This window comes from Ipomoea triloba, chromosome 12, assembly GCF_003576645.1.
Source record: "Ipomoea triloba cultivar NCNSP0323 chromosome 12, ASM357664v1".
Lineage (NCBI taxonomy): Eukaryota > Viridiplantae > Streptophyta > Magnoliopsida > Solanales > Convolvulaceae > Ipomoea > Ipomoea triloba.
Window position 1 is genome coordinate 13,889,773 of NC_044927.1, and position 19,324 is coordinate 13,909,096.

General features: G+C 38.4%; 2 protein-coding genes across 2 annotated transcripts; one reads left to right on the plus strand and one right to left on the minus strand.

Moving 5' to 3' along the window:
- Positions 1–425: 425 nt before the first annotated feature.
- LOC115999408 (zinc finger BED domain-containing protein RICESLEEPER 2-like) lies at positions 426–3,115 on the minus strand. The gene is made up of 4 exons (XM_031239258.1): positions 2,371–3,115; positions 896–2,257; positions 751–806; positions 426–470 (listed from the first exon to the last, which is right to left on the minus strand). The coding sequence occupies exons 1-4, from the start codon at positions 3,113–3,115 to the stop codon at positions 426–428; spliced, it is 2,208 nt and encodes a 735-aa protein (XP_031095118.1).
- An 11,392-nt stretch (positions 3,116–14,507) lies between these two features.
- On the plus strand, positions 14,508–15,768 carry LOC115999409. The gene is made up of 2 exons (XM_031239259.1): positions 14,508–15,675; positions 15,764–15,768. Exons 1-2 carry the CDS (start codon positions 14,508–14,510, stop codon positions 15,766–15,768), a joined length of 1,173 nt encoding a protein of 390 aa, XP_031095119.1.
- The last annotated feature ends 3,556 nt before the right edge of the window (positions 15,769–19,324 follow it).

Sequence of the window (19,324 nt, forward strand, 5' to 3'; positions counted from 1 at the left end):
AAGATTTGCAAAATCTTATACAAGTCTATTCACCCCCCCCTCTAGACTTGTACCCCATCCCCTTGGGACCAACAATTACAGACCAAAAGGGAATAGAATAGATCATAGATGATACTTTGAAATTTGAATATTGAACAATACACTGAATACAGCAACAAGTTAGTGCACAGCTGACAGCCCTAGCCCCTTATTCCTTAACTTATATCCACAAAGCTGAAAGTCCTACTCTTCTTCCTGTAAATTGTTACAAGTTACAACTTACAAGTTAGTGAAAACTGAAAACAATTACAACACAATTGTATAATTAATACTTGGAACTTGGAAGTTGGAATTTTGGCTTAGTAAGCATTGTTTCCTATCAATTTTGAATTAAGGGCAAATTGCTTCAATAAATATAGAGCAACATGCCAACTTAATCCTTCTTTTCAGATTATAGGTGGAAGCTTCATCATTGCCATTTGCCACATAAACTGATAAAAGGGACAAACAGAATAGAGTAACAGAGTTAAATAAGGCGGCACCTTACAAAAAGTTACCAAGCCTTACACTCTTACTGTCTTACAGAGTTACAGTTGCAGAGTACCATACTTACAGTGGACCAGTGCAATCAAGGATTTAAGCCAGCAACTAATAACACATAGTTACCATGGCCTCAAAAAATACCAACTAAGATTAGATTTTAGAATGCAATTGAGTAAATTGACAATTAATTAGAATGGAGACACAAGTAATGATAAAGAATAACATTACAGGAATTGTAGCCAGTGTAGGATCAAAACTCCTTCCACTTCCAGCATCAACTAACTCTGCAAAATAAGAAATGTAAATTATTAAATGCAAAATATGAATATAAAACTGTAAAACAACAAAATGAAATTAAGTGTAAAACAATTACCTTTTTCAAACCTCTCCAGTTCTTCAAGATTTTCCTCAATACATAGAGGAGTATTGGGCAGTCTAAGCCAATCCTGGGTACACACCAAAGCTTCCACAATTTTTGGAGTTAATGAACTCCTAAAAGGATCCAATACTCTCCCAAATGTACTGAAGGCAGACTCAGAGGCAAGAGTTGAGATTGGAATAGTTAGGACATCCCTAGCAAGCTTAGAAAGGATGTGAAACCTCTCAGTATTTATCTTCCACCATCTCAGAATATCAAAGGAGTTTTCCTCCTCAACTATTGCCTCACTCAAGTAGATATCCAGTTCAGTTTTTTTCTTACTCCCATATTCCAATCTTTGTTTTTTAATTTGGGACTTGAGTAAATGCTGTGGCCTTCCAACAGACACAGAACTGACAGAACTCACAGAAGAAGCACTACCAACAGCAGCAGACACAGAAGAAGCAGAAACAGAAGAAGTGGCAGGAACAGAATAATCATCAAATAACTCATTCAAACCAGCAAGCACTTTATCATAGTATGGTTTACCTTTCTCCTCACCATACATATGATTAATTTGAGTAGGCATATACTCTAATTTATCCCTGGGGTCTAGAATGTTAGCAAAGAAAATCATAAGATTCATCTTGTCTATATCACCCCAATACTTCTCAAATTTTGCTTTCATATTTCTTCCCATTAAGCTCACTGCCCCACCAGCTTCCACCATTCCATTTAAAATACAATACAAATCAGAAATCTCACTGAAAAATGTGTTAGCTGTCACATATAAAGATCCAGAAATTCTGATTGTCATATCATAAAAACATTTCAACAACTCCACCAAACTGCTCACAGACTCCCAGTCCATAAAATTAGGCACAGAATCACCCAAGTCAGATTTGAAAGAACTATCAGACTCTTCACAAGATTCAAAGACTTTCTGATAAGTCAAAGCAGATTGTAACATCAAATATGTAGAGTTCCATCTGGTTGGAACAGCTAGACACAAAGAAGACCTTTGCTCAATTCCTAACAAATCAGCCAAGTCCCTGAACTTCTTTAGCCTGGCAGGTGAATTCCTAACATATCTAACAACCTCCCTAACTTTTTTCACAGAACTATCACACTCCTTCAAGCCATCTTGAACAACCAAGTTAAGGATATGGGCAATGCATCTCATGTGAATATACTTAGCCTTCACAGTTGATGTACCCCAAGACACTATTTTTTTCTTAAGAAACCCCATAGCAGTGTCATTAGACGAGGCATTATCCACAGTAACACTAAAAACATTCCTAAGCCCCCACTCCAGCAAACATGTTTCTAGGGCTTTTGCAAGATACTCCCCTTTGTGAGAGGTAACAGGGACAAAGGCTATGATTTTTTATGCAGCTTCCACTCTGAATCAATGAAATAGGCAGTCACAACCATGTAGTTAATCCTTTAGATTGATGTCCAAGAATCAGTGGTAATGCTAACCTTATGACTGGTTTCCCTTAAAAAGGCCTTCAATTTCAGTCTCTCCTCTTCATAGACCACTAGGATGTCTCTACTTATAGTCCATCTAGATGGAACTATAAACCTAGGGCAACTACTTATAGTCCATCTAGATGGAACTATAAACCTAGGGCAAGCAACAACAATGAACATCCTGAAACCTATAAACCTAGGGCAAGCAACAACAATGAACATCCTGAAACCTATAAACCTAGGGCAAGCAACAACAATGAACATCCTGAAACCTAAACCCTCAACAAATCTAAAAGGCAGTTCATCTATGATTATCATTTTAACCAAGGTCCTCCTAATTAAGTCTTGGTTAAATACCCAGCACCCAATTTCTCCCATAGTAGTTTCAGATGACTTAGAGGTATTAACTGCTTGAAAGGTTAAAAGGGACTGCCTAGTATCCTTGGAGTGAGGGTTTTTCAAACAGCTTAGCATATGGGCTATTAAGGAAGATGTACCATGTTTCTTGGACTCACACTTGTACACTTTTGCACAATAAACACACTTTGCTTGTATAGTAATATTGTTACTGTCTTTTATTCTCACAAAATGATCCCATACTCTGGATCTGGAATCAACCTCTTTCCTCTTCTTCCCAGAAACTGCAGCAGGAGGTTGCTCATTCTGTTGATTATTAGCCTCAACAGTTTGGGCTTCCACCACTGTAGGTTCCACAATTGAAGAATTGGGTGGTTGACTACTAGAAGTACTGATATTATCCATCTAAAATATGGCTAAGTATCAGTACAAACAGTATTGGGATACAATCACAAAGAATAATGGACAGAGCCAGAGTGACAGACAGTCACTCAGTGTCTCAGTCAGCCATACAATTACACATAAAGTTCTAGAATCAGACACATTTTGTGTCATCATTTTCCAAGAACACAATTATTTTATTAGGAAATTTATTGAGAATACATTTAAGGGCATACATCCATAAACTTGACTAGAGTCTAGACTCTAGAGTACTAGACAAAGAAATCCAGATTCATGGTTTCAATTTTCAAATTTCAATTTCAGATTGGGAGACTGTAATATTAATATACAGCAATTGTTTCCCAATTCCTAGTCCATTATTATCAGGATTTCTATAAACAGGGCTTCCACTTGACCACCAGTATATGATAACTAATTAAGTTATCAAACTAGGGTTTGTAAATTGTTAAAATTCCAAATCTATTTTATTAAACTAGGGTTTGAAAGAAACATGAAACGAGTCAGTGCTCCCACTAGAATATCACAGATTCACAGAATATCACAAAATCGCTAACAAGTATGCAAGATTGCAAGTAATGCAACGAGTCAGTGCTCCCACCAGGATATCACATAATCGCTAACAGCCTAACAGATCAAACTATCAAATATCACATAATCGCTAACAGCCTAACAGATCAAACTATCAAAGTTATTAAACTAGGGTTTGAATACCTACTTCCTTTCTCACAAATCCCCCGGAGAACAAGGGCTTCTAGCACAGATATCACCAGATGACCCCGGAGAACAAGGGCTTCTAGCACAGATATCACCAGATGAAACAGGAGAACAAGGGCTTCTAGCACAGATATCACCAGATGAAACAGCCGAACGGTCTCTTCTAGCACAGATATCACCAGATGAAACAGCCGAACGGTCTCCGACAGCACAGATATCACCAGATGAAACAGCCGAACGGTCTCCGACAGGCACCAGTAGGGCGTCGGGCTTCCACCAGTCGAACTCGAACAGAACCAAGTCACTAACGGCCACTGGGTGGAACTGTGGAAGTCACCAACAGAGAACGAGAGAACTCAGAGTCTCAGACTCTTAGAGAAGTCGAGAACGAGAACAGAGAGGGATCGCGATTCGCGACTGAGGTCTGAGAGAGTGAGAGAAGTCTCAGAGAAATGAGAGAAATCAGAGAGGTCTGAAAACCCTAGGATGAGTCGCGACTGCGCAAATGAGGAGTTACGGAAGTCTCAATCCTTATCTAAGGATATATATACTACAACACCAAACGACGTCGTATAATACATAACATATCTAACCCTAGATTTGATCGGGTATTCAGACGGTTCGGATGCAATTTTGGACCCCCTAACCCGCAGCCACTTAACCGACGTCGTTTCAGGCGATTGGTTCGGTTTTTAATGGTCGGGTTCGGCCCGGTTCGGCAGTTGCTATTCGGCCGGCGGTTCGGTAGGGTTCGTCTGTTTTTTCGGGTTTTGCTCAGCCCTATCTTGAAAGTAGTAATGCAAGCAAAAGCTCCATTTCATGTTATAGTATGTTCATGTCACTACAAATATGCAGACAGGTTTCAGAGATAGGTTCACATCGGAATCAGAATGAGAATCAAGTACTTGGTAATGATATGGGTTTTGGTGAATGTATTTTGCATTAGTGTGGAATTCGATTGGTTATTAATATTGATGTTTGGTTATGAATGACTTTATAATGAGAATAAAGATTTTAAAAATGTAAAAATAAAAAATCAGTGCAATTAATCTTAATATAATGACACTTAAATCACCAATATAAATAAAAAAAAAATTAAAAATATCATGGTTGCAACTAAGGGTGGAAATAGGCCAGACCAGGCCAGACTTTGGATATTTAGGCCTGGGCCTGCTATAAAAATTTAAGGCCTGGGCCTGAGCCTGTATGCAGGCTTTGTATTAGGCTCAAGCCTGAGCCTACAATTGACCCGGCTTGGCCTGAAGCCTGTTTAAAGGCCTATATAATATATAGGCCTTTAAAAAAGGCTTCAAAGTAGATACTAAATAGGCTTTGAACCTATTTAAATAGGCTTTGAGCCTATTTAAAGCCTATTTAAATAGGCCTAGTTAAGGCTTAATCTATATCTGTAAAAAGTTTACCAAAAGAATACCAAAAACTAAAAAATATACATCATATTACAAATTTATGTATCATATTATAAAATTACAATTAATCAATAAACCAAAAAATGACATGTCATCGCTTCAACATAATCTTCTCTTCTCTTGTTAAGAATGAAGCGTCTCCAGTCTGCATGACTGGAAAATTGTAGCTTGGAAATGAGAGCATTTGTGAGAACCTAGGACAATGGAAATTTTGCATATACTGTGGGAAATGGTGTGGCCAGGTTGGTACTTGGGGGCTTTCCCATCAGTTGGTTGGATTTGAGTTGTTGATGGCAAATTATTATCTGAAAATCAAACAAACAGAACATCAAGAACAAATCATGTCTGTAAACTTTAAAAAAAAAACTGAAAAGCAAAAGTGAAGTATGAGGAAATAACAAATAGCAATTGACACAAACTCGTTTCTGCAAGTTTGCAAACACATATTAACATTTTTAACATAATGAGCTTATAGCTAGTAGGAAAACAAAACATCTACTTAACTCTAATTGCTAACTTAGGCTATATGATTTTGTAGGGATTTTTATCAAAGGATGAAGCAGAAAGTCATGTGGTGAATGTTCAGGGTACCAAGAATGTTACTGGAGTTGACACTATATGATTTCTGTCATAAACATTATATGCTCTACTCTTTTGTATTAGATCCAGATCAACAACAGTTAATAGACTCAGCAGCAAATAGATTTAAAATACTTATTTATTATCAAACTATAAAATATAATATCTTTCTTATTTCATAATTCATATAAATATGAATTAAGAGAAGAAAGGTTTGAGCTGGAAAAAAATTAAATAAAGGCTTACACATCATAGATAGTGCTTTGTCTGGTTAGCAATACCTAGCATGTTCTTCAGTTTCGTGAGATGCAAATAGACTAGTTACCTCCATACGCTCCTGCATAAACAGGAGACAAAACCATATAGCTCGAGCAAAAATCTATAATATAGAAGTAATTATAGTGGACTAGAAACAATCAATAAAAAAACATACTACATATTCAACATTTAAAGAATCAATCAATAAAAACATAAATCAAATATCATCACGCAAGCTTTCAATCTATCAATAAAAACATAAATAAAAAATAAACGAATTATGCACTAAACTTGACCTTAATGTTCCGCTGGTCACTAACCTCGCCGAGTCGCCATCTACACTCCTCCTCGCCGGTCAGTCGCCGCCTCGTCGCAATCCATCGCAGCAAGTTACAGGGTCCGTCGCAGCGTGTCGCCTCCAGTCTATCGCAGTCCGTTGCAGCCTACCGCCTCCAGTCTGTCGCAGTCCATTGCAGCCTGCCGCCTCCAGTCCGTCGTGGCCTCATCGCAGTCCATTGCAGCCGGTTGCAGGGTCCCTCGCAGTCGCCTCCAGTAGGCACTTACCAAGTTAGCAGATTATGATTTAGGTTTAGGGTTGAAGTCTTGATGATTATATACTCCTTATCATAATGTTATATTTATATTGAGGTTAAATTATAAATATAAAAACATATTAGTTATAAAATGTAATATATAAAATTTATTAAATAATATATATATATATATATATATATATATATATATATAAAGGCCGGGCCTACAGGCAATCATTATTGCATGGACCATGGTCCACACAGGTGTGTGGACCAAAAATAAAAAGTACATTATTTTTGTACTGAAGGTACACTATTTTTGTACTGTAGGTACATTATTTTAGGGTACATTATTTTTGTACTGAAGGTACATTATTTGATATATACAGTACAAAAATAATGTACCTTCAGTATAAAAATAATGTAATTTTTATTTTTGGTCTACATAACTGTGTGGACCAGGGTCCATGCAATAATTTGCCGCCTACAGGCTTGTAGGCCAGGCTTTTAAATATAGGCCTGGGCCTATTTAAGTAAATAGGCCTATAAATAGGCCTGAACCTGGCCTTTTTGTTAAACAGGCCAGGCCAGGCCCAAAGCAGGCCAGGCCATAGGCCCCTATGAAGGGGCCTGGCCTATTCCCACCCTTAGTTGCAACTTGCAAGCGCTAGTCGGGCGGTAGAGGAGCATCTAGATGGCCTAGGCGGGCGCCTATGCGGTTAACCAATATGATGGAGTGATACATTTTCGAATTAGAGAATGCGATTTTTAATTGAATGGGTAATCAAATCTAATAATTGTGTTTTAAAAAGGTCAAATTATGATTTTAATTTTAATTTTTAATGTGTAAACTTATGGAACAAATATAATCTATAGTTTTCAGGAGTGATCTAAGAAGCCGTTTGGCCAAACGTGCTAAAAGTCATTATATATATATATATATATATATATATATATATATATATATATATATACCAACCAACTCAGCCTTTTTATCTGAATTTGAAATAGATTTGTTATGATATATTGGTTGAACGAAGTAGGGGAACAAAGAGCTTGTCTTTTGGAGATTGTTTTATGATGAGGCTAGATGTTTAGTGAAAATGGAGGGTTTAGATTTATATAAAATAATGATACTCCTCCGTCCCTAATTGTTTGTCTCATTTACTTTTTGCACAGTTTTTAATACAACATAACAAATGATACTAACTTTTCAATTTTGCCCTTCAAAAGTAAGTGTTATTTTTACAAAGTACAATTGTACTTGCCTCATTAATAGTCTAAAAAGTTGAAAAGTCAAAAGGGTAAATTGAGAAATGTAGAATGATAATTATGTTCAATTTTAGAAAAAGGACACTATTTTGAGACAAACTAAAAAGAAATGTAAGACAGATAAAATGGGACGGAGGGAGTAAGAGAAGCTTTTTGACAGCCAGCTAGAATTAGTTGAGAGATGTTTGTCCATGATTGACAGATTGAGTTGATGTTTGAGTCGTTACTCCTTATCTGTTCAGTGATTTAACAAAGAGACAATTTGCTTAATTCTTAATGTACCCACATGGAAGTGTATTTTTTTTATTTCTGAGAGTTGACCATTTTGTCATCATGTTCAGATATATGACAAATTCTATTGTGGGTAGAGATTATTACCGTCGGAATCAAATGAAAAATTGTAACTACAATTGTACAAGTAAATTGGAACTCGTAAAGACATCCACAATAGTGAATTTTAAGTGATTTTTGCTTGTCTAAAAACTTAAGATGGTTTTTCAATAAATTGGGAGGGATTTTTGGTGATTTTTCATAATATATACACCTGGTTTTTGGCTATCGCATGGGACACACAAAGATTCAAAATTTGCAACAGAAGTCGCGTGAGGAGCAAAAATAGCACGCATGGGCGCGTTAATATGAAGATTTTTTTTCAATTTTTTTAAAGATTTTGTTTTGTTTTGTTTTTCATTTTTGTTTTGTTTTGTTTGGTAGTAGGGTGGAATGGGAATGATTACTAATAGTTGGGAAGAAATAAGGAAGGAAGATGAGACCCTTATTTAATAAGGGTATGGGTTTCTCATTAATGGGGTATTCCAAACCCATAGTACCATGAACAAAACCTATCAACTAAACACTAACAATCACTATTATACCCATTCCTTATACCTAAACCTCCCAACCAAACACACCCTTACTAATGCAGGGATACATATTGCTTAGTATGCTGCACAAAACAAAGAACNAAAAAAAAAAAAATAGATACCAAAAACTCACTGCATAAATATTAAAAATAGACTGCAAATATGAGGTATAAATGTCCTTCTTCCATATATTTGAATGTCTTTTACTATGAACCATATACCATAACCGTAGGTTGTACCATTTGAGTATTCGAACTTAAATTCTGAGGTTCACTATTATAAAATTAACATTCAATGTCAAACATTTAACTTCAATTTTTTATAATAATAATTACTCCGTATTAAAAATAAATTCAAACTTATTATTAAAAAATAAATAAAATAAATTCAATATACAACATCGATTTTATTATGAAAGCTATCGTCATAAGATATTTAATTTTTTAAAACATAAATATATAACATCAGTTATTTACAAAACTGACGTCATATATCTAATTAATTTTATTTTTTCCTAACTATACCTATATAGAATGAATTTTTAAATAAAAAAAAAATGTTAAACACCTACAATTAAGGGCATGTACCTGTAGCATGCGTGAACTTTTTATCAAGGTGAAAATATTTTTTTTCCTATTTTGAGACAACCCACTAAGGGTGCGTTTGGTTCGCACATGGGAATCGGAATCGGAATGGGTATCAAATACTTGGTAATGGTAATGGGTTTTGGTGAAAGTATTTAACATGTTTGGTAATTGGGTGGAATGGGAATGATTATTAATAGTTGAGGAAGAAAGGGGGAAGGGAGATGAAACCCTTATTTAATAAGGGTATGGGTTTTGTCATTAATGGGGTATTCCAAACCCATAGTAGCATTTACAAAACCTATCAACCAAACACAAACAATCACTTTCATACCCATTCCTTATGCCTAAACCCACCAACCAAACACACCCTAAGTCTTGCCAAGAAAAGATAAAAAATAAGCTTCATATTTCCTTGAACTGGGGGTGGTACGTAGCCGACACCTTCTTCCCTTCTCTTCTTCTTCCCTTATCTTCTTCCCCAGCCTCCCCCATCTTCTTTTCTTCTCTCCTCCATAGTTGTAAACACAAACGTATGAAACATTATATGAATCGAGAGTTTTGAAATTTAGAATTCAAATTCATGTTGGAAGAGTATAAAGTAATCTCTTAAAACAACTGTAGAGGTTCCTATAAAACAACCTGCTCCTTGGGTGGAATTCTCCTTGGGTGGAATTCTCCAAGTGTGAATGACCTGTTTTATAGCTGGGAACACATTGATTTTTATTGCCTAATCACATCATTAAATTCAACAGACTATTTCAATCCCCAGTGCTTTGATATTGAAAAAGAGTAATTCTACATGTACTCCCAATTCACACTCCAATTTTCTACTCCATATGAGTTGGCATGCTTTGATTGACCAATTTAATAGGGGGCCATGATGTTTGTCCATTCCGTTTTTTTCATCATCCAATCAAATTTGAACACAATTGGGAGTAAAAGTTGGGAGTATGATTTTGGGAATATATCTAGTATTTTTGATTGAAAAAAGCCTGCTCATCCATTAATTTGCATAGTTTTCTATGTGCCTTGAAAACATAAATAGTTTAATATATCAAATACGAATTATTAAGGGTTAGCCAACAGTGTGTATCTAGAATCTACTATCATTGAGCGGGAAAAATAGTTGGACTTTTGTTGACCATGTTTGTGGCTTTTATATATACTAGTATTATACCTGTGCGATGCACGGATGAGATTAATGCTATTTATTAAACAGAAAAAGAATATTTTAAGATTAGGAACTTAAATGTTATTAAAAACTTCATGGTAGAGAATAAAAATTTACAAAAAGCATTTGGCCAACATTGTGCTGAATTTTGGTTCTGATGGTATTGATTCAACAAATATATTATTTACAAATAGTAATTTACAAATTATTAAAAACTTCATGGTACACAACATTGGTAGTAGAATTACTACTCTCCCCTCCTTCGTTCGCTATTAGAATTTTTAAACCTTTAGGGTTGCTAATCCTTGAAGCAGCAACGTATAGTTGTCCATGAACAAATACCAGTTTCCTTAAGAGTAACCCTACATGCGTCAAAGTTTGACCTTGACTCTTGTTGATAGTCATTGCGTATGAGATCATTAAAGGAAATTGCCTTCTTTGGAATTTAAAAGGCAATCTTGTATCCGTAGGGGTCATTGACATCCGTGGAATCAAGACAATTTTGTCCGATTTGTTTCCAGTTACAATCTTTGCTTCCACAACATGATCAGATAACCTGGTAATGATCAGTCTTGTACAATTGCACTGTAACCCCTCGGCATTTTCGTAAGACTAAGGTTCGAAAAATATTTCCTTAAGCTATGACATTCATGAAATAGTCCCTCGAGGCTTCAAGAGAATTATTTTAGGAAGAATAGTTGTTATTAAGTTGCGATCGTTCGTGCCGGTCACGAACCGTAAAATTTTGGGAACTAGTATTCGGACCCGATTATCCTAAGAAATGAATTATTAGACACCATGTTATTAATATTGAATTTCCAATCCAATTAAATCAGCCCATAGCAGAAAAAGATTCATTTTGAACGTACATCGCTAAAATTCCGCGGTGTACCGAACCTAGCCCAATTTCAAGTTTCGGTCTGGGATAAATTTTTGGTTTCAAAATTATTCCTGTTTAAATTATTTTCTACCGAAACTTTATCTGTTTGGACCCCAACTGATAAGTTTAAAAATACACCATTATTTTATTCTATTTTAATTCTTCCATGCAAACATTCCCCTCAAAGTACTAAATGTCTAAAACATGTTTATTCTCCTTGCCCTTTTGTTCTTGCCTTGGCCGAAATACAAAGAGAGGGAGAGAGTGTGAGCTTTCATCTTCTTCATCCTCTTCTTCCTCGCTTCAAGCTTCCATAGCCAATCTCCACACAAGTCTTCAACTATTCGGTAAGTTTGCGGTTTTATTCGGTTAAAAAGTCTTGATTTCTTCCCTAGAACTTGATTGTAGGTAAAGATTTCTTAAATATGTTGTTATGGTGGTGTATTCTACCTAGGGTTTTTCGGTGAAACTTGGGGATAAAGGTTCAAGACTACTTTTACGGTGATATTACACACTTGTGAGGTAAGGAATTCCCTTAAGTTGGAATTAGTCACTTGAATTTGGATAATTGATTTTAGTTGAAATATGGTGTTTTTGGAGCTTTGGGAATATTTTCGTATACAAGTTCATAGCTTGGATATGCTTGTATATGTTGTATTTATGTCTATATAAGCTTATACTTGTGGAAATAGAGAAAGGAAATCAGGACAGATTTCTGTCAGTAACTTCCGTGAATTTCTGGGAAAAATCGGTAAATTATTTTGGTCCAATTGTTTTTATACATGTAGTTCTATAAGTTTAGAAGCCGCATATAAACTTTCATAATTTTTGGAGTAGTATAAGTATGGTTTTCAGAATTTTTCCCAAAACTGGTCCAGAGAAGGAAAAATGCTGGACAGCACACTGCCAAGGGCAAAAATGAAATTTTCTGTGTAAATTCGTGAACCTAGGTGACCAAAACTTTTTATGAACATCAAGTACTATGAGTTAGGGTTCTACCATAAAACTTTCAAGTGAAAAAGAGTTCGGGAACTATTTTTACCGGCTCAATCTTTCGGACTGCGCAAAACTGTAATTTCTGGACAGAAACTGTCAAAATCAATTTTGACAAAAATATTTTTTTTGTAACAAAACTAGTGACGAAATTTTGGGATGTCACAACCATATTTGGATGAAATAAATTATTTTGAAAATACTATTTGATTCCAGGAAAGAAAAAGAAAAATGTTTTCAAACCCTTAGTTTCTGGAATAAGGTGGGGACCTTCGGGAAGGCTTAAACGCCACGGCCCGGGGTTGGAATAAGGTTGGACCTATGGGAGGGCTGGAGTGCCATGGCCCTAGGTTGGGATAAGGAGACCGACGGGAAGGCAGGGAAATGCCACTGCCCAAGGTTTGAGAAGGAGAAGTGAGAAATGTTCAAAGTGCTTACTCAGGGGAAACTAAGTGGAAAATTTTTGGGCATGAAAATTATTGTTACTCTGAGCTGCGGTTCAGATTATTATAAATATTAGAGCTGCGGTTCTATTTGCAAATGATGAAATTCCTGGAAATGTGAAATTTTGCAAACTTGTCTGAAAAGGGCATGAAAATTATTTTGAGTGGCAAGTTATGACTTCATTCTTATTTGAGAAAAGCTTTATATGATTTAACGTTTATACGCTATTATACTATCTATAAATCGTTTCGTTACAGGCAGATTTTCAAATCATGGTAAAACTTTATAAAGCTTTTAGATTATCTATGTTTTCAAACCTTTGTTTACTTTTAAGTGACAAATGGATTTCCTTACTTAGCCGTCGTGCTAACTACACTTCGTTGTGTTCTTAACAGATGTCTAGGGTAGGCTCGTGTAGCCCACCTGACTCGGATCCTTCTGAGTTGGAGTTCCCTATCTACGATCATGATGATTATGTACAGTACTTAGTTGATGTCGACCCGTATGCTCCTGGATTCGCTCCTGACTCTCCAGCTCCGGCTTATGTTCCTGCTATTCCTTCCCCACCGTACAGTCCTCCTCCGACTTACCCAACTACACCCTCTCGTATCCCGGTTCGCAGTAGCCAGCCAAATTTTCTGGATGGGGCCAGGTCTAGGTTTGGGTCTTTTCCGGTAGAGGTGTTGGAAGGGAGTGATCCCTTAGAATTTGTTGTCTTTTATCCCTGTCCGTGGAATCTCGCTCCTTCGGAACATTGGGATGAGTGGTCCATGATGTACACTCCTAGTTACTTCCTGGATCATCTCACCTGGGTTGCGGGCAACTGGCATCTTGTATGGGGGACGTACTCCGAACCGGAGTACCGCCCCTTAGAAGAGGATGACTGATTAGAAAGGTTATGGGAGGAACCCTTTTTTTTGTGTACATGTATCTTTTGTAGCCATGATGAACTTAGCTGGCTAGTAAGTTGTAATTAAACTCTTGTATATATTCTGGTAGTTAGTGTAGCTACCCCTTTTGCTCACCTATATATATATGTATGAAGATATGTTGGGTAATGATGATGATGATGTGAAATAGTTTTCTTGTTAGCCTGTGCACCTAGAGTGAACTTTGTCTGGTCTTGGCTGGGTTTAGTCTAGGTGTGGCGGTAACTACTCCGGATGTACGGTATAGCCGAGCCGGGGTGTTACAAGTTGGTATCAGAGCCTAGGTTGAACCTTCGGGAATTAGATCGAAGCCTAAGTCCGAGCCTAGGTTGAGTTCAAGTTTCAAGTCAGCTTAGGTTCGTAGAGATTAACCTAAGTCGTTGTTACGGTATCATGAGCATAAGCTTTGGAGCAGAGTTGGAACGAAAGTCTGGCAGCATAAAAGGGGGTATTTTACTTTTACTCTACAGAATCTTACGATTCTGGTTGTTGAATAATATGATCAATGTTTGTGATTTCTTGCATGTGTTAATCCTTGCATGGGATTATTGTGAGTAAGCTGGCTAGCGTAATGCGTTAATTATCCCTATGCTGAGGTAGAAACCCCTGCTTAGCGGGTATGATAAAGTGAATGTTAGGGGACGTTGTATAGGACTTAAGTAGGTGCTATACTGACTGCCTAACTAGCTAGCCCTTGAGGACTCTTATACTTCGGATACTAATTTGGATCTATCGTCCAGTGAAAATGCCTCCAAGACGCAACATGCCTACCAGTAGCAACGAGAACGTCTCTGCAATTGATCGTATGGCCCAAGCGATGGAGCGAATGGCTGAGTTCATGATGGCTCAGCAAACCCAGAACCAGAACCAAGGACAACCACGAGTCGATTATGCGAAGGCGATAGCAAGCCGACAACCACCACACTATGCGGGAGAAAAAGATCCGGTTATTTTAGAGGAGTGGATCCGGACGTTTGACAAACTGCTCAACGCAGTGGATTGCCCTGCAAATCAACGAGTACCTTCCGCGGTCTATTATTTAACGAAAGCTGCAGACAACTGGTGGACATCAAAAGGACCTGATCTTCTACAAGACCCAGAGTTTGGTTGGGAAGAATTCAAGGAGGAACTGAGGGGACAGTTCTACACCGAGCGTATTAGAGGGATTAAATGCGAGGAATTTCTACGGCTAAAACAGAAGGGAGCAACAATCGAAGAATATCATGACCAGTACGTGGAACTAATGCGTTTCGCTAAGGAGATTGTACCTAATGAAGCAAGTAAGGCACGAAGGTTTGTTCGAGGATTGGACTGGGATGTAAGGAGGGCGATTGCGCCATTCATGTGCTCTACCTTGAAGGAGGCGTACGATAGAGCCTCGGACCATTACCAGGTGTACCTAGATCAACAAGAAGTTTATGGCCGAAATAAAAGAAAGGCCGATGACAAGTCACAGAAATCCGCACTGGGAAACAAGAGAGTGAACCAAGGTGGCTCCAACCTAATATCAGGAAGAGGAAGGGAAAGAATTAACGAAGGAAACCGTTTTACTTGTTCAAGATGTGGAAGGAATCATCCAGGAGTGAATTGCCAAGGAGTGAGGATTAAGTGCTTCACATGCGGTCTTTCTGGGCACAAGTTCTTTGAGTGCCAGAGTCGGGTAGACAGTCCTCAAAAACTCCTACAGAACGTGAACCAAGGGAGAAGATTTAATGGGAATACTGGTCAGAGACCCGCAGAGATAGGAAACAGAATGGCCAACTCTCAGTCAACAAATCCGGGAGGACCAACAAACGTCGCATCTGGTTCCAACCACAAAGGGAAGCAAGTGATGGGAGAAAGTAGCACGGGAAACCAAGGCAGAATTTACGTCGTCAATAGCACTCAGGCCCAGGCTAACGACGCCGTAACTGGTACATTTCCCATAAACTCAGTACCTGGAATAGTGTTATTTGATACAGGAGCTACCAATTCATTTATATCATCTGCATTTGCTGATAGACTGAAATTAAGGCCTACTATTGAGCTAGATCTAAATGTCAAAACTGCTTCGGGAATAGTAGTAGCCTGTAGAAATGGTTATGATAACATTGCGATAGAAATAGCTGGAACTAACTGTCCCGGAAATCTCGTTCGTTTTGAACTTGAGGGCATTGATGTAGTACTCGGAATGGATTGGTTGGATAAGTATAAAGCTCGGATAGTGTGTGATGAGCGGAAGATTGTGTTACGAGGACCAGAAGGGAGGAGAATATCCTACCGAGGGATTGACAAGCAACACGAATCCAGGTTGTTGACAGCGCAGAAACTGAAGCAGTATATGCACCAGGGATGTGAAGTATACCTCTGTTTGGTGCAAGATTCCGAACCAGAAGAACTCGAAATCGATCGAATCCCAGTTGTACGCGAATTTCCTGACGTGTTCCCCGACGATCTCACCGAAATGCCACCGGAAAGAGAGCTGGAATTCACCATTGATCTCATACCAGGAACCTCACCTACCTCGAAAGCGCCTTATCGAATGGCACCGAAAGAGATGGAGGAACTAAAGGCACAATTGGCGGAATTACTGGAGAAAGGATTTATCAGACCAAGCGTATCGCCTTGGGGTGCACCGGTACTGTTCGTTAAGAAGAAGGATGGGAGTCTTAGACTGTGCATCGATTACAGGGAACTAAACCGAGTCACAGTAAAGAACAAGTACCCGTTGCCTAGGATCGATGATCTATTCGATCAGTTGAAAGGAGCGGGAGTGTTTTCAAAGATTGACTTACGGTCAGGGTATCATCAAGTGCGAGTCGCGAAGGGGGATGTGCCTAAGACAGCATTTCGGACGAGATATGGGCACTATGAATTCACGGTTATGCCATTCGGAGTGACTAACGCCCCAGGAACCTTTATGGACCTGATGAACCGAATTTTCCTTCCCTATTTGGATAAATTCGTCGTCGCCTTCATAGATGACATCTTGGTCTACTCTGAGACACCGGAGGATCACAAGGGACATCTTCGGACAGTGTTACAAACACTAAGGGAAAAGAAACTTTTTGCGAAATTGTCAAAGTGTGAATTTTGGAAAAGAGAAGTTGCTTTTCTTGGACACGTAATCACCCAAGAAGGGATAGCAGTGGACCCAGCTAAGATACAAGCTGTACTTGAATGGGAAGCACCCAAATCAGTTACGGAAGTCCGTAGTTTCTTAGGTTTGGCGGGTTATTACCGAAGATTTGTTCAGGACTTCTCAAGGATAGCAAAGCCGTTGACAAACCTGCTCAAGAAAACGACCAAGTATAGTTGGAGTGAAGAATGTGAGCAGGCATTCCAAGAACTTAAGACGAGATTGACGACTGCTCCAATATTGACCTTACCTGTTGGAGCGGAAGGTTACGAGTTGTACACGGATGCATCTCACAAGGGACTAGGATGTGTTTTGATGCAAAATGGAAGGGTAATAGCATATGCTTCTCGCCAATTAAAAACTCATGAAGCTAACTACCCGACGCATGACTTAGAACTGGCAGCCGTGGTATTTGCTCTCAAGATTTGGCGACACTACCTCTATGGAATCTCATGCAAGATTTATACGGACCACAAGAGTTTAAAGTACATCTTTACTCAGCGAGACCTTAATCTAAGGCAAAGGAGATGGTTGGAATTGATCAAAGATTATGACTTGGAAATCCAATACCAGGAGGGCAAAGCAAACAAGGTAGCTGATGCCTTGAGTCGAAAATCAAACCATGCTCTTTGGGTATTACCCGAACAATTATGCGAGGATTTTCAGAGACTCAATTTGGAGATACAGATGTGTGGTCAGGTGGAACAGGAAATAAAATTTTATTACATGTCGGTGACTCCAACCCTATTCCAGGAAGTCAAACAAGCACAAGAAGAGGACAATTGGGTAGGGAGCATCAGGGAGAAGATGATTGATGGAAAACATGGTCCATTTGAATTACACCCAGATGGGAGTGTAAGATTCCAAGGTAGGTGGATAATACCAAAAGGGTGTAAGGAGATAATGGAACAATTAATGAAGGAAGGTCATTATACACCCTATTCAGTTCATCCTGGTGGGGATAAACTGTATAAGGACTTAAAACAAAATTTCTGGTGGTCGGGCATGAAGAAGGATGTAGCTGAATTTGTGGCTAAATGCTTGAACTGTCAAAAGGTCAAGGCAGAAAGAAGTAAACCAAAGGGATTATTGCAGCCATTAGAAATTCCGCAGTGGAAATGGGACTCAATCTCGATGGATTTCGTGGGAGGATTGCCTAGAACCAAGTCTGGAAACGATCAGGTGTGGGTTATTGTCGATCGACTAACTAAGACAGCGAGGTTCATTCCAATGAACAAGACATGGTCCATGGAAAGGTTGGCAAGAGCCTATATTAAACACGTGGTTAAATATCACGGAGTAGCGCAAGATATCGTTTCAGACCGAGATTCACGATTTCTATCACGTTTCTGGGAAGCGTTGCAGATGATGATGGGCACTCAGCTCAAATTAAGTACAGCTTTTCACCCTGCCACTGATGGCCAAACGGAGCGAACGATACAGACATTGGAAGATATGCTCAGAGGTTGTGTACTTGATTTCCAAGGTTCATGGGATGAGCAGTTGGATTTAATAGAATTTTCCTATAACAACAACTATCATGCAAGTATAGGAATGGCTCCTTATGAAGCGTTGTATGGGCGAAAATGTCGAAGTCCTCTATGTTGGAGTGATAAGAGCGACGTTGTTATACTTGGACCTCAGTACCTACAAGAGACTATAGAGGCAATCAAGGTGATTCGAGAAAGGATGAAAATTGCACAGGATCGTCAAAAGTCCTATGCCGATTTGAAACGACAATTCACCGAACATCAAGTTGGAGAGAAGGTGCTATTGAAAATCTCACCAACTAAAGGAGTCAAGAGATTTGGAAAGAAAGGAAAGTTGAGTCCTCGCTATATAGGACCCTATGAAATCTTGGAAAGGATATGAAATTTAGCCTACCGACTGGCCCTACCAATTGAGCTTGACCGGGTGCATAATGTATTTCATGTTTCTCAACTTAAGCGGTATGTACCTGATGCATCCCATGTATTGGAACCTGAGGAATTGGAGGTGGATGATTCGTTGGAATACGAAGAAAGGCCAATTCGAATCTTAGACTCTAAGACCCGAGATACAAGAAGGAAATCAGTTAAAATGGTCAAAGTCCAATGGTCGAATCATAGCCCGGAGGAAGCCACGTGGGAGTTGGAAAGCGTTATGATGGAACATTATCCAGAGTTATTTGACTCAGGTATGTAGGATCGATTTACTTGCTATATGCTTAAATAAATTGGTGTACTAACATTAGGCATACTAAGATTCTATTATGTGTAAGCGAAGGTAAGTAGTAATCTACTTGAGACCGTGCAGTGTAAGAAGGAAGTTTCGGGGACGAAACTCTCTTTAAGGAGGGTAGGCTGTAACCCCTCGGCATTTTCGTAAGACTAAGGTTCGAAAAATATTTCCTTAAGCTATGACATTCATGAAATAGTCCCTCGAGGCTTCAAGAGAATTTTTTT

Bases quoted from the DNA above. Each gene is read 5' to 3' on its own strand.
- LOC115999408 (XM_031239258.1), bottom strand. From the start codon at position 3,115: ATGGATAATATCAGTACTTCTAGTAGTCAACCACCCAATTCTTCAATT. The intron at 2,258-2,370 runs GTCATAAGGTTA...AAAAAATCATAG, and splicing joins GGCCTTTTTAAGGGAAACCA to CCTTTGTCCCTGTTACCTCT. The intron at 807-895 runs GTAATTGTTTTA...CTTATTTTGCAG, and splicing joins ACTGGAGAGGTTTGAAAAAG to AGTTAGTTGATGCTGGAAGT.
- LOC115999409 (XM_031239259.1), top strand. From the start codon at position 14,508: ATGCCTCCAAGACGCAACATGCCTACCAGTAGCAACGAGAACGTCTCT.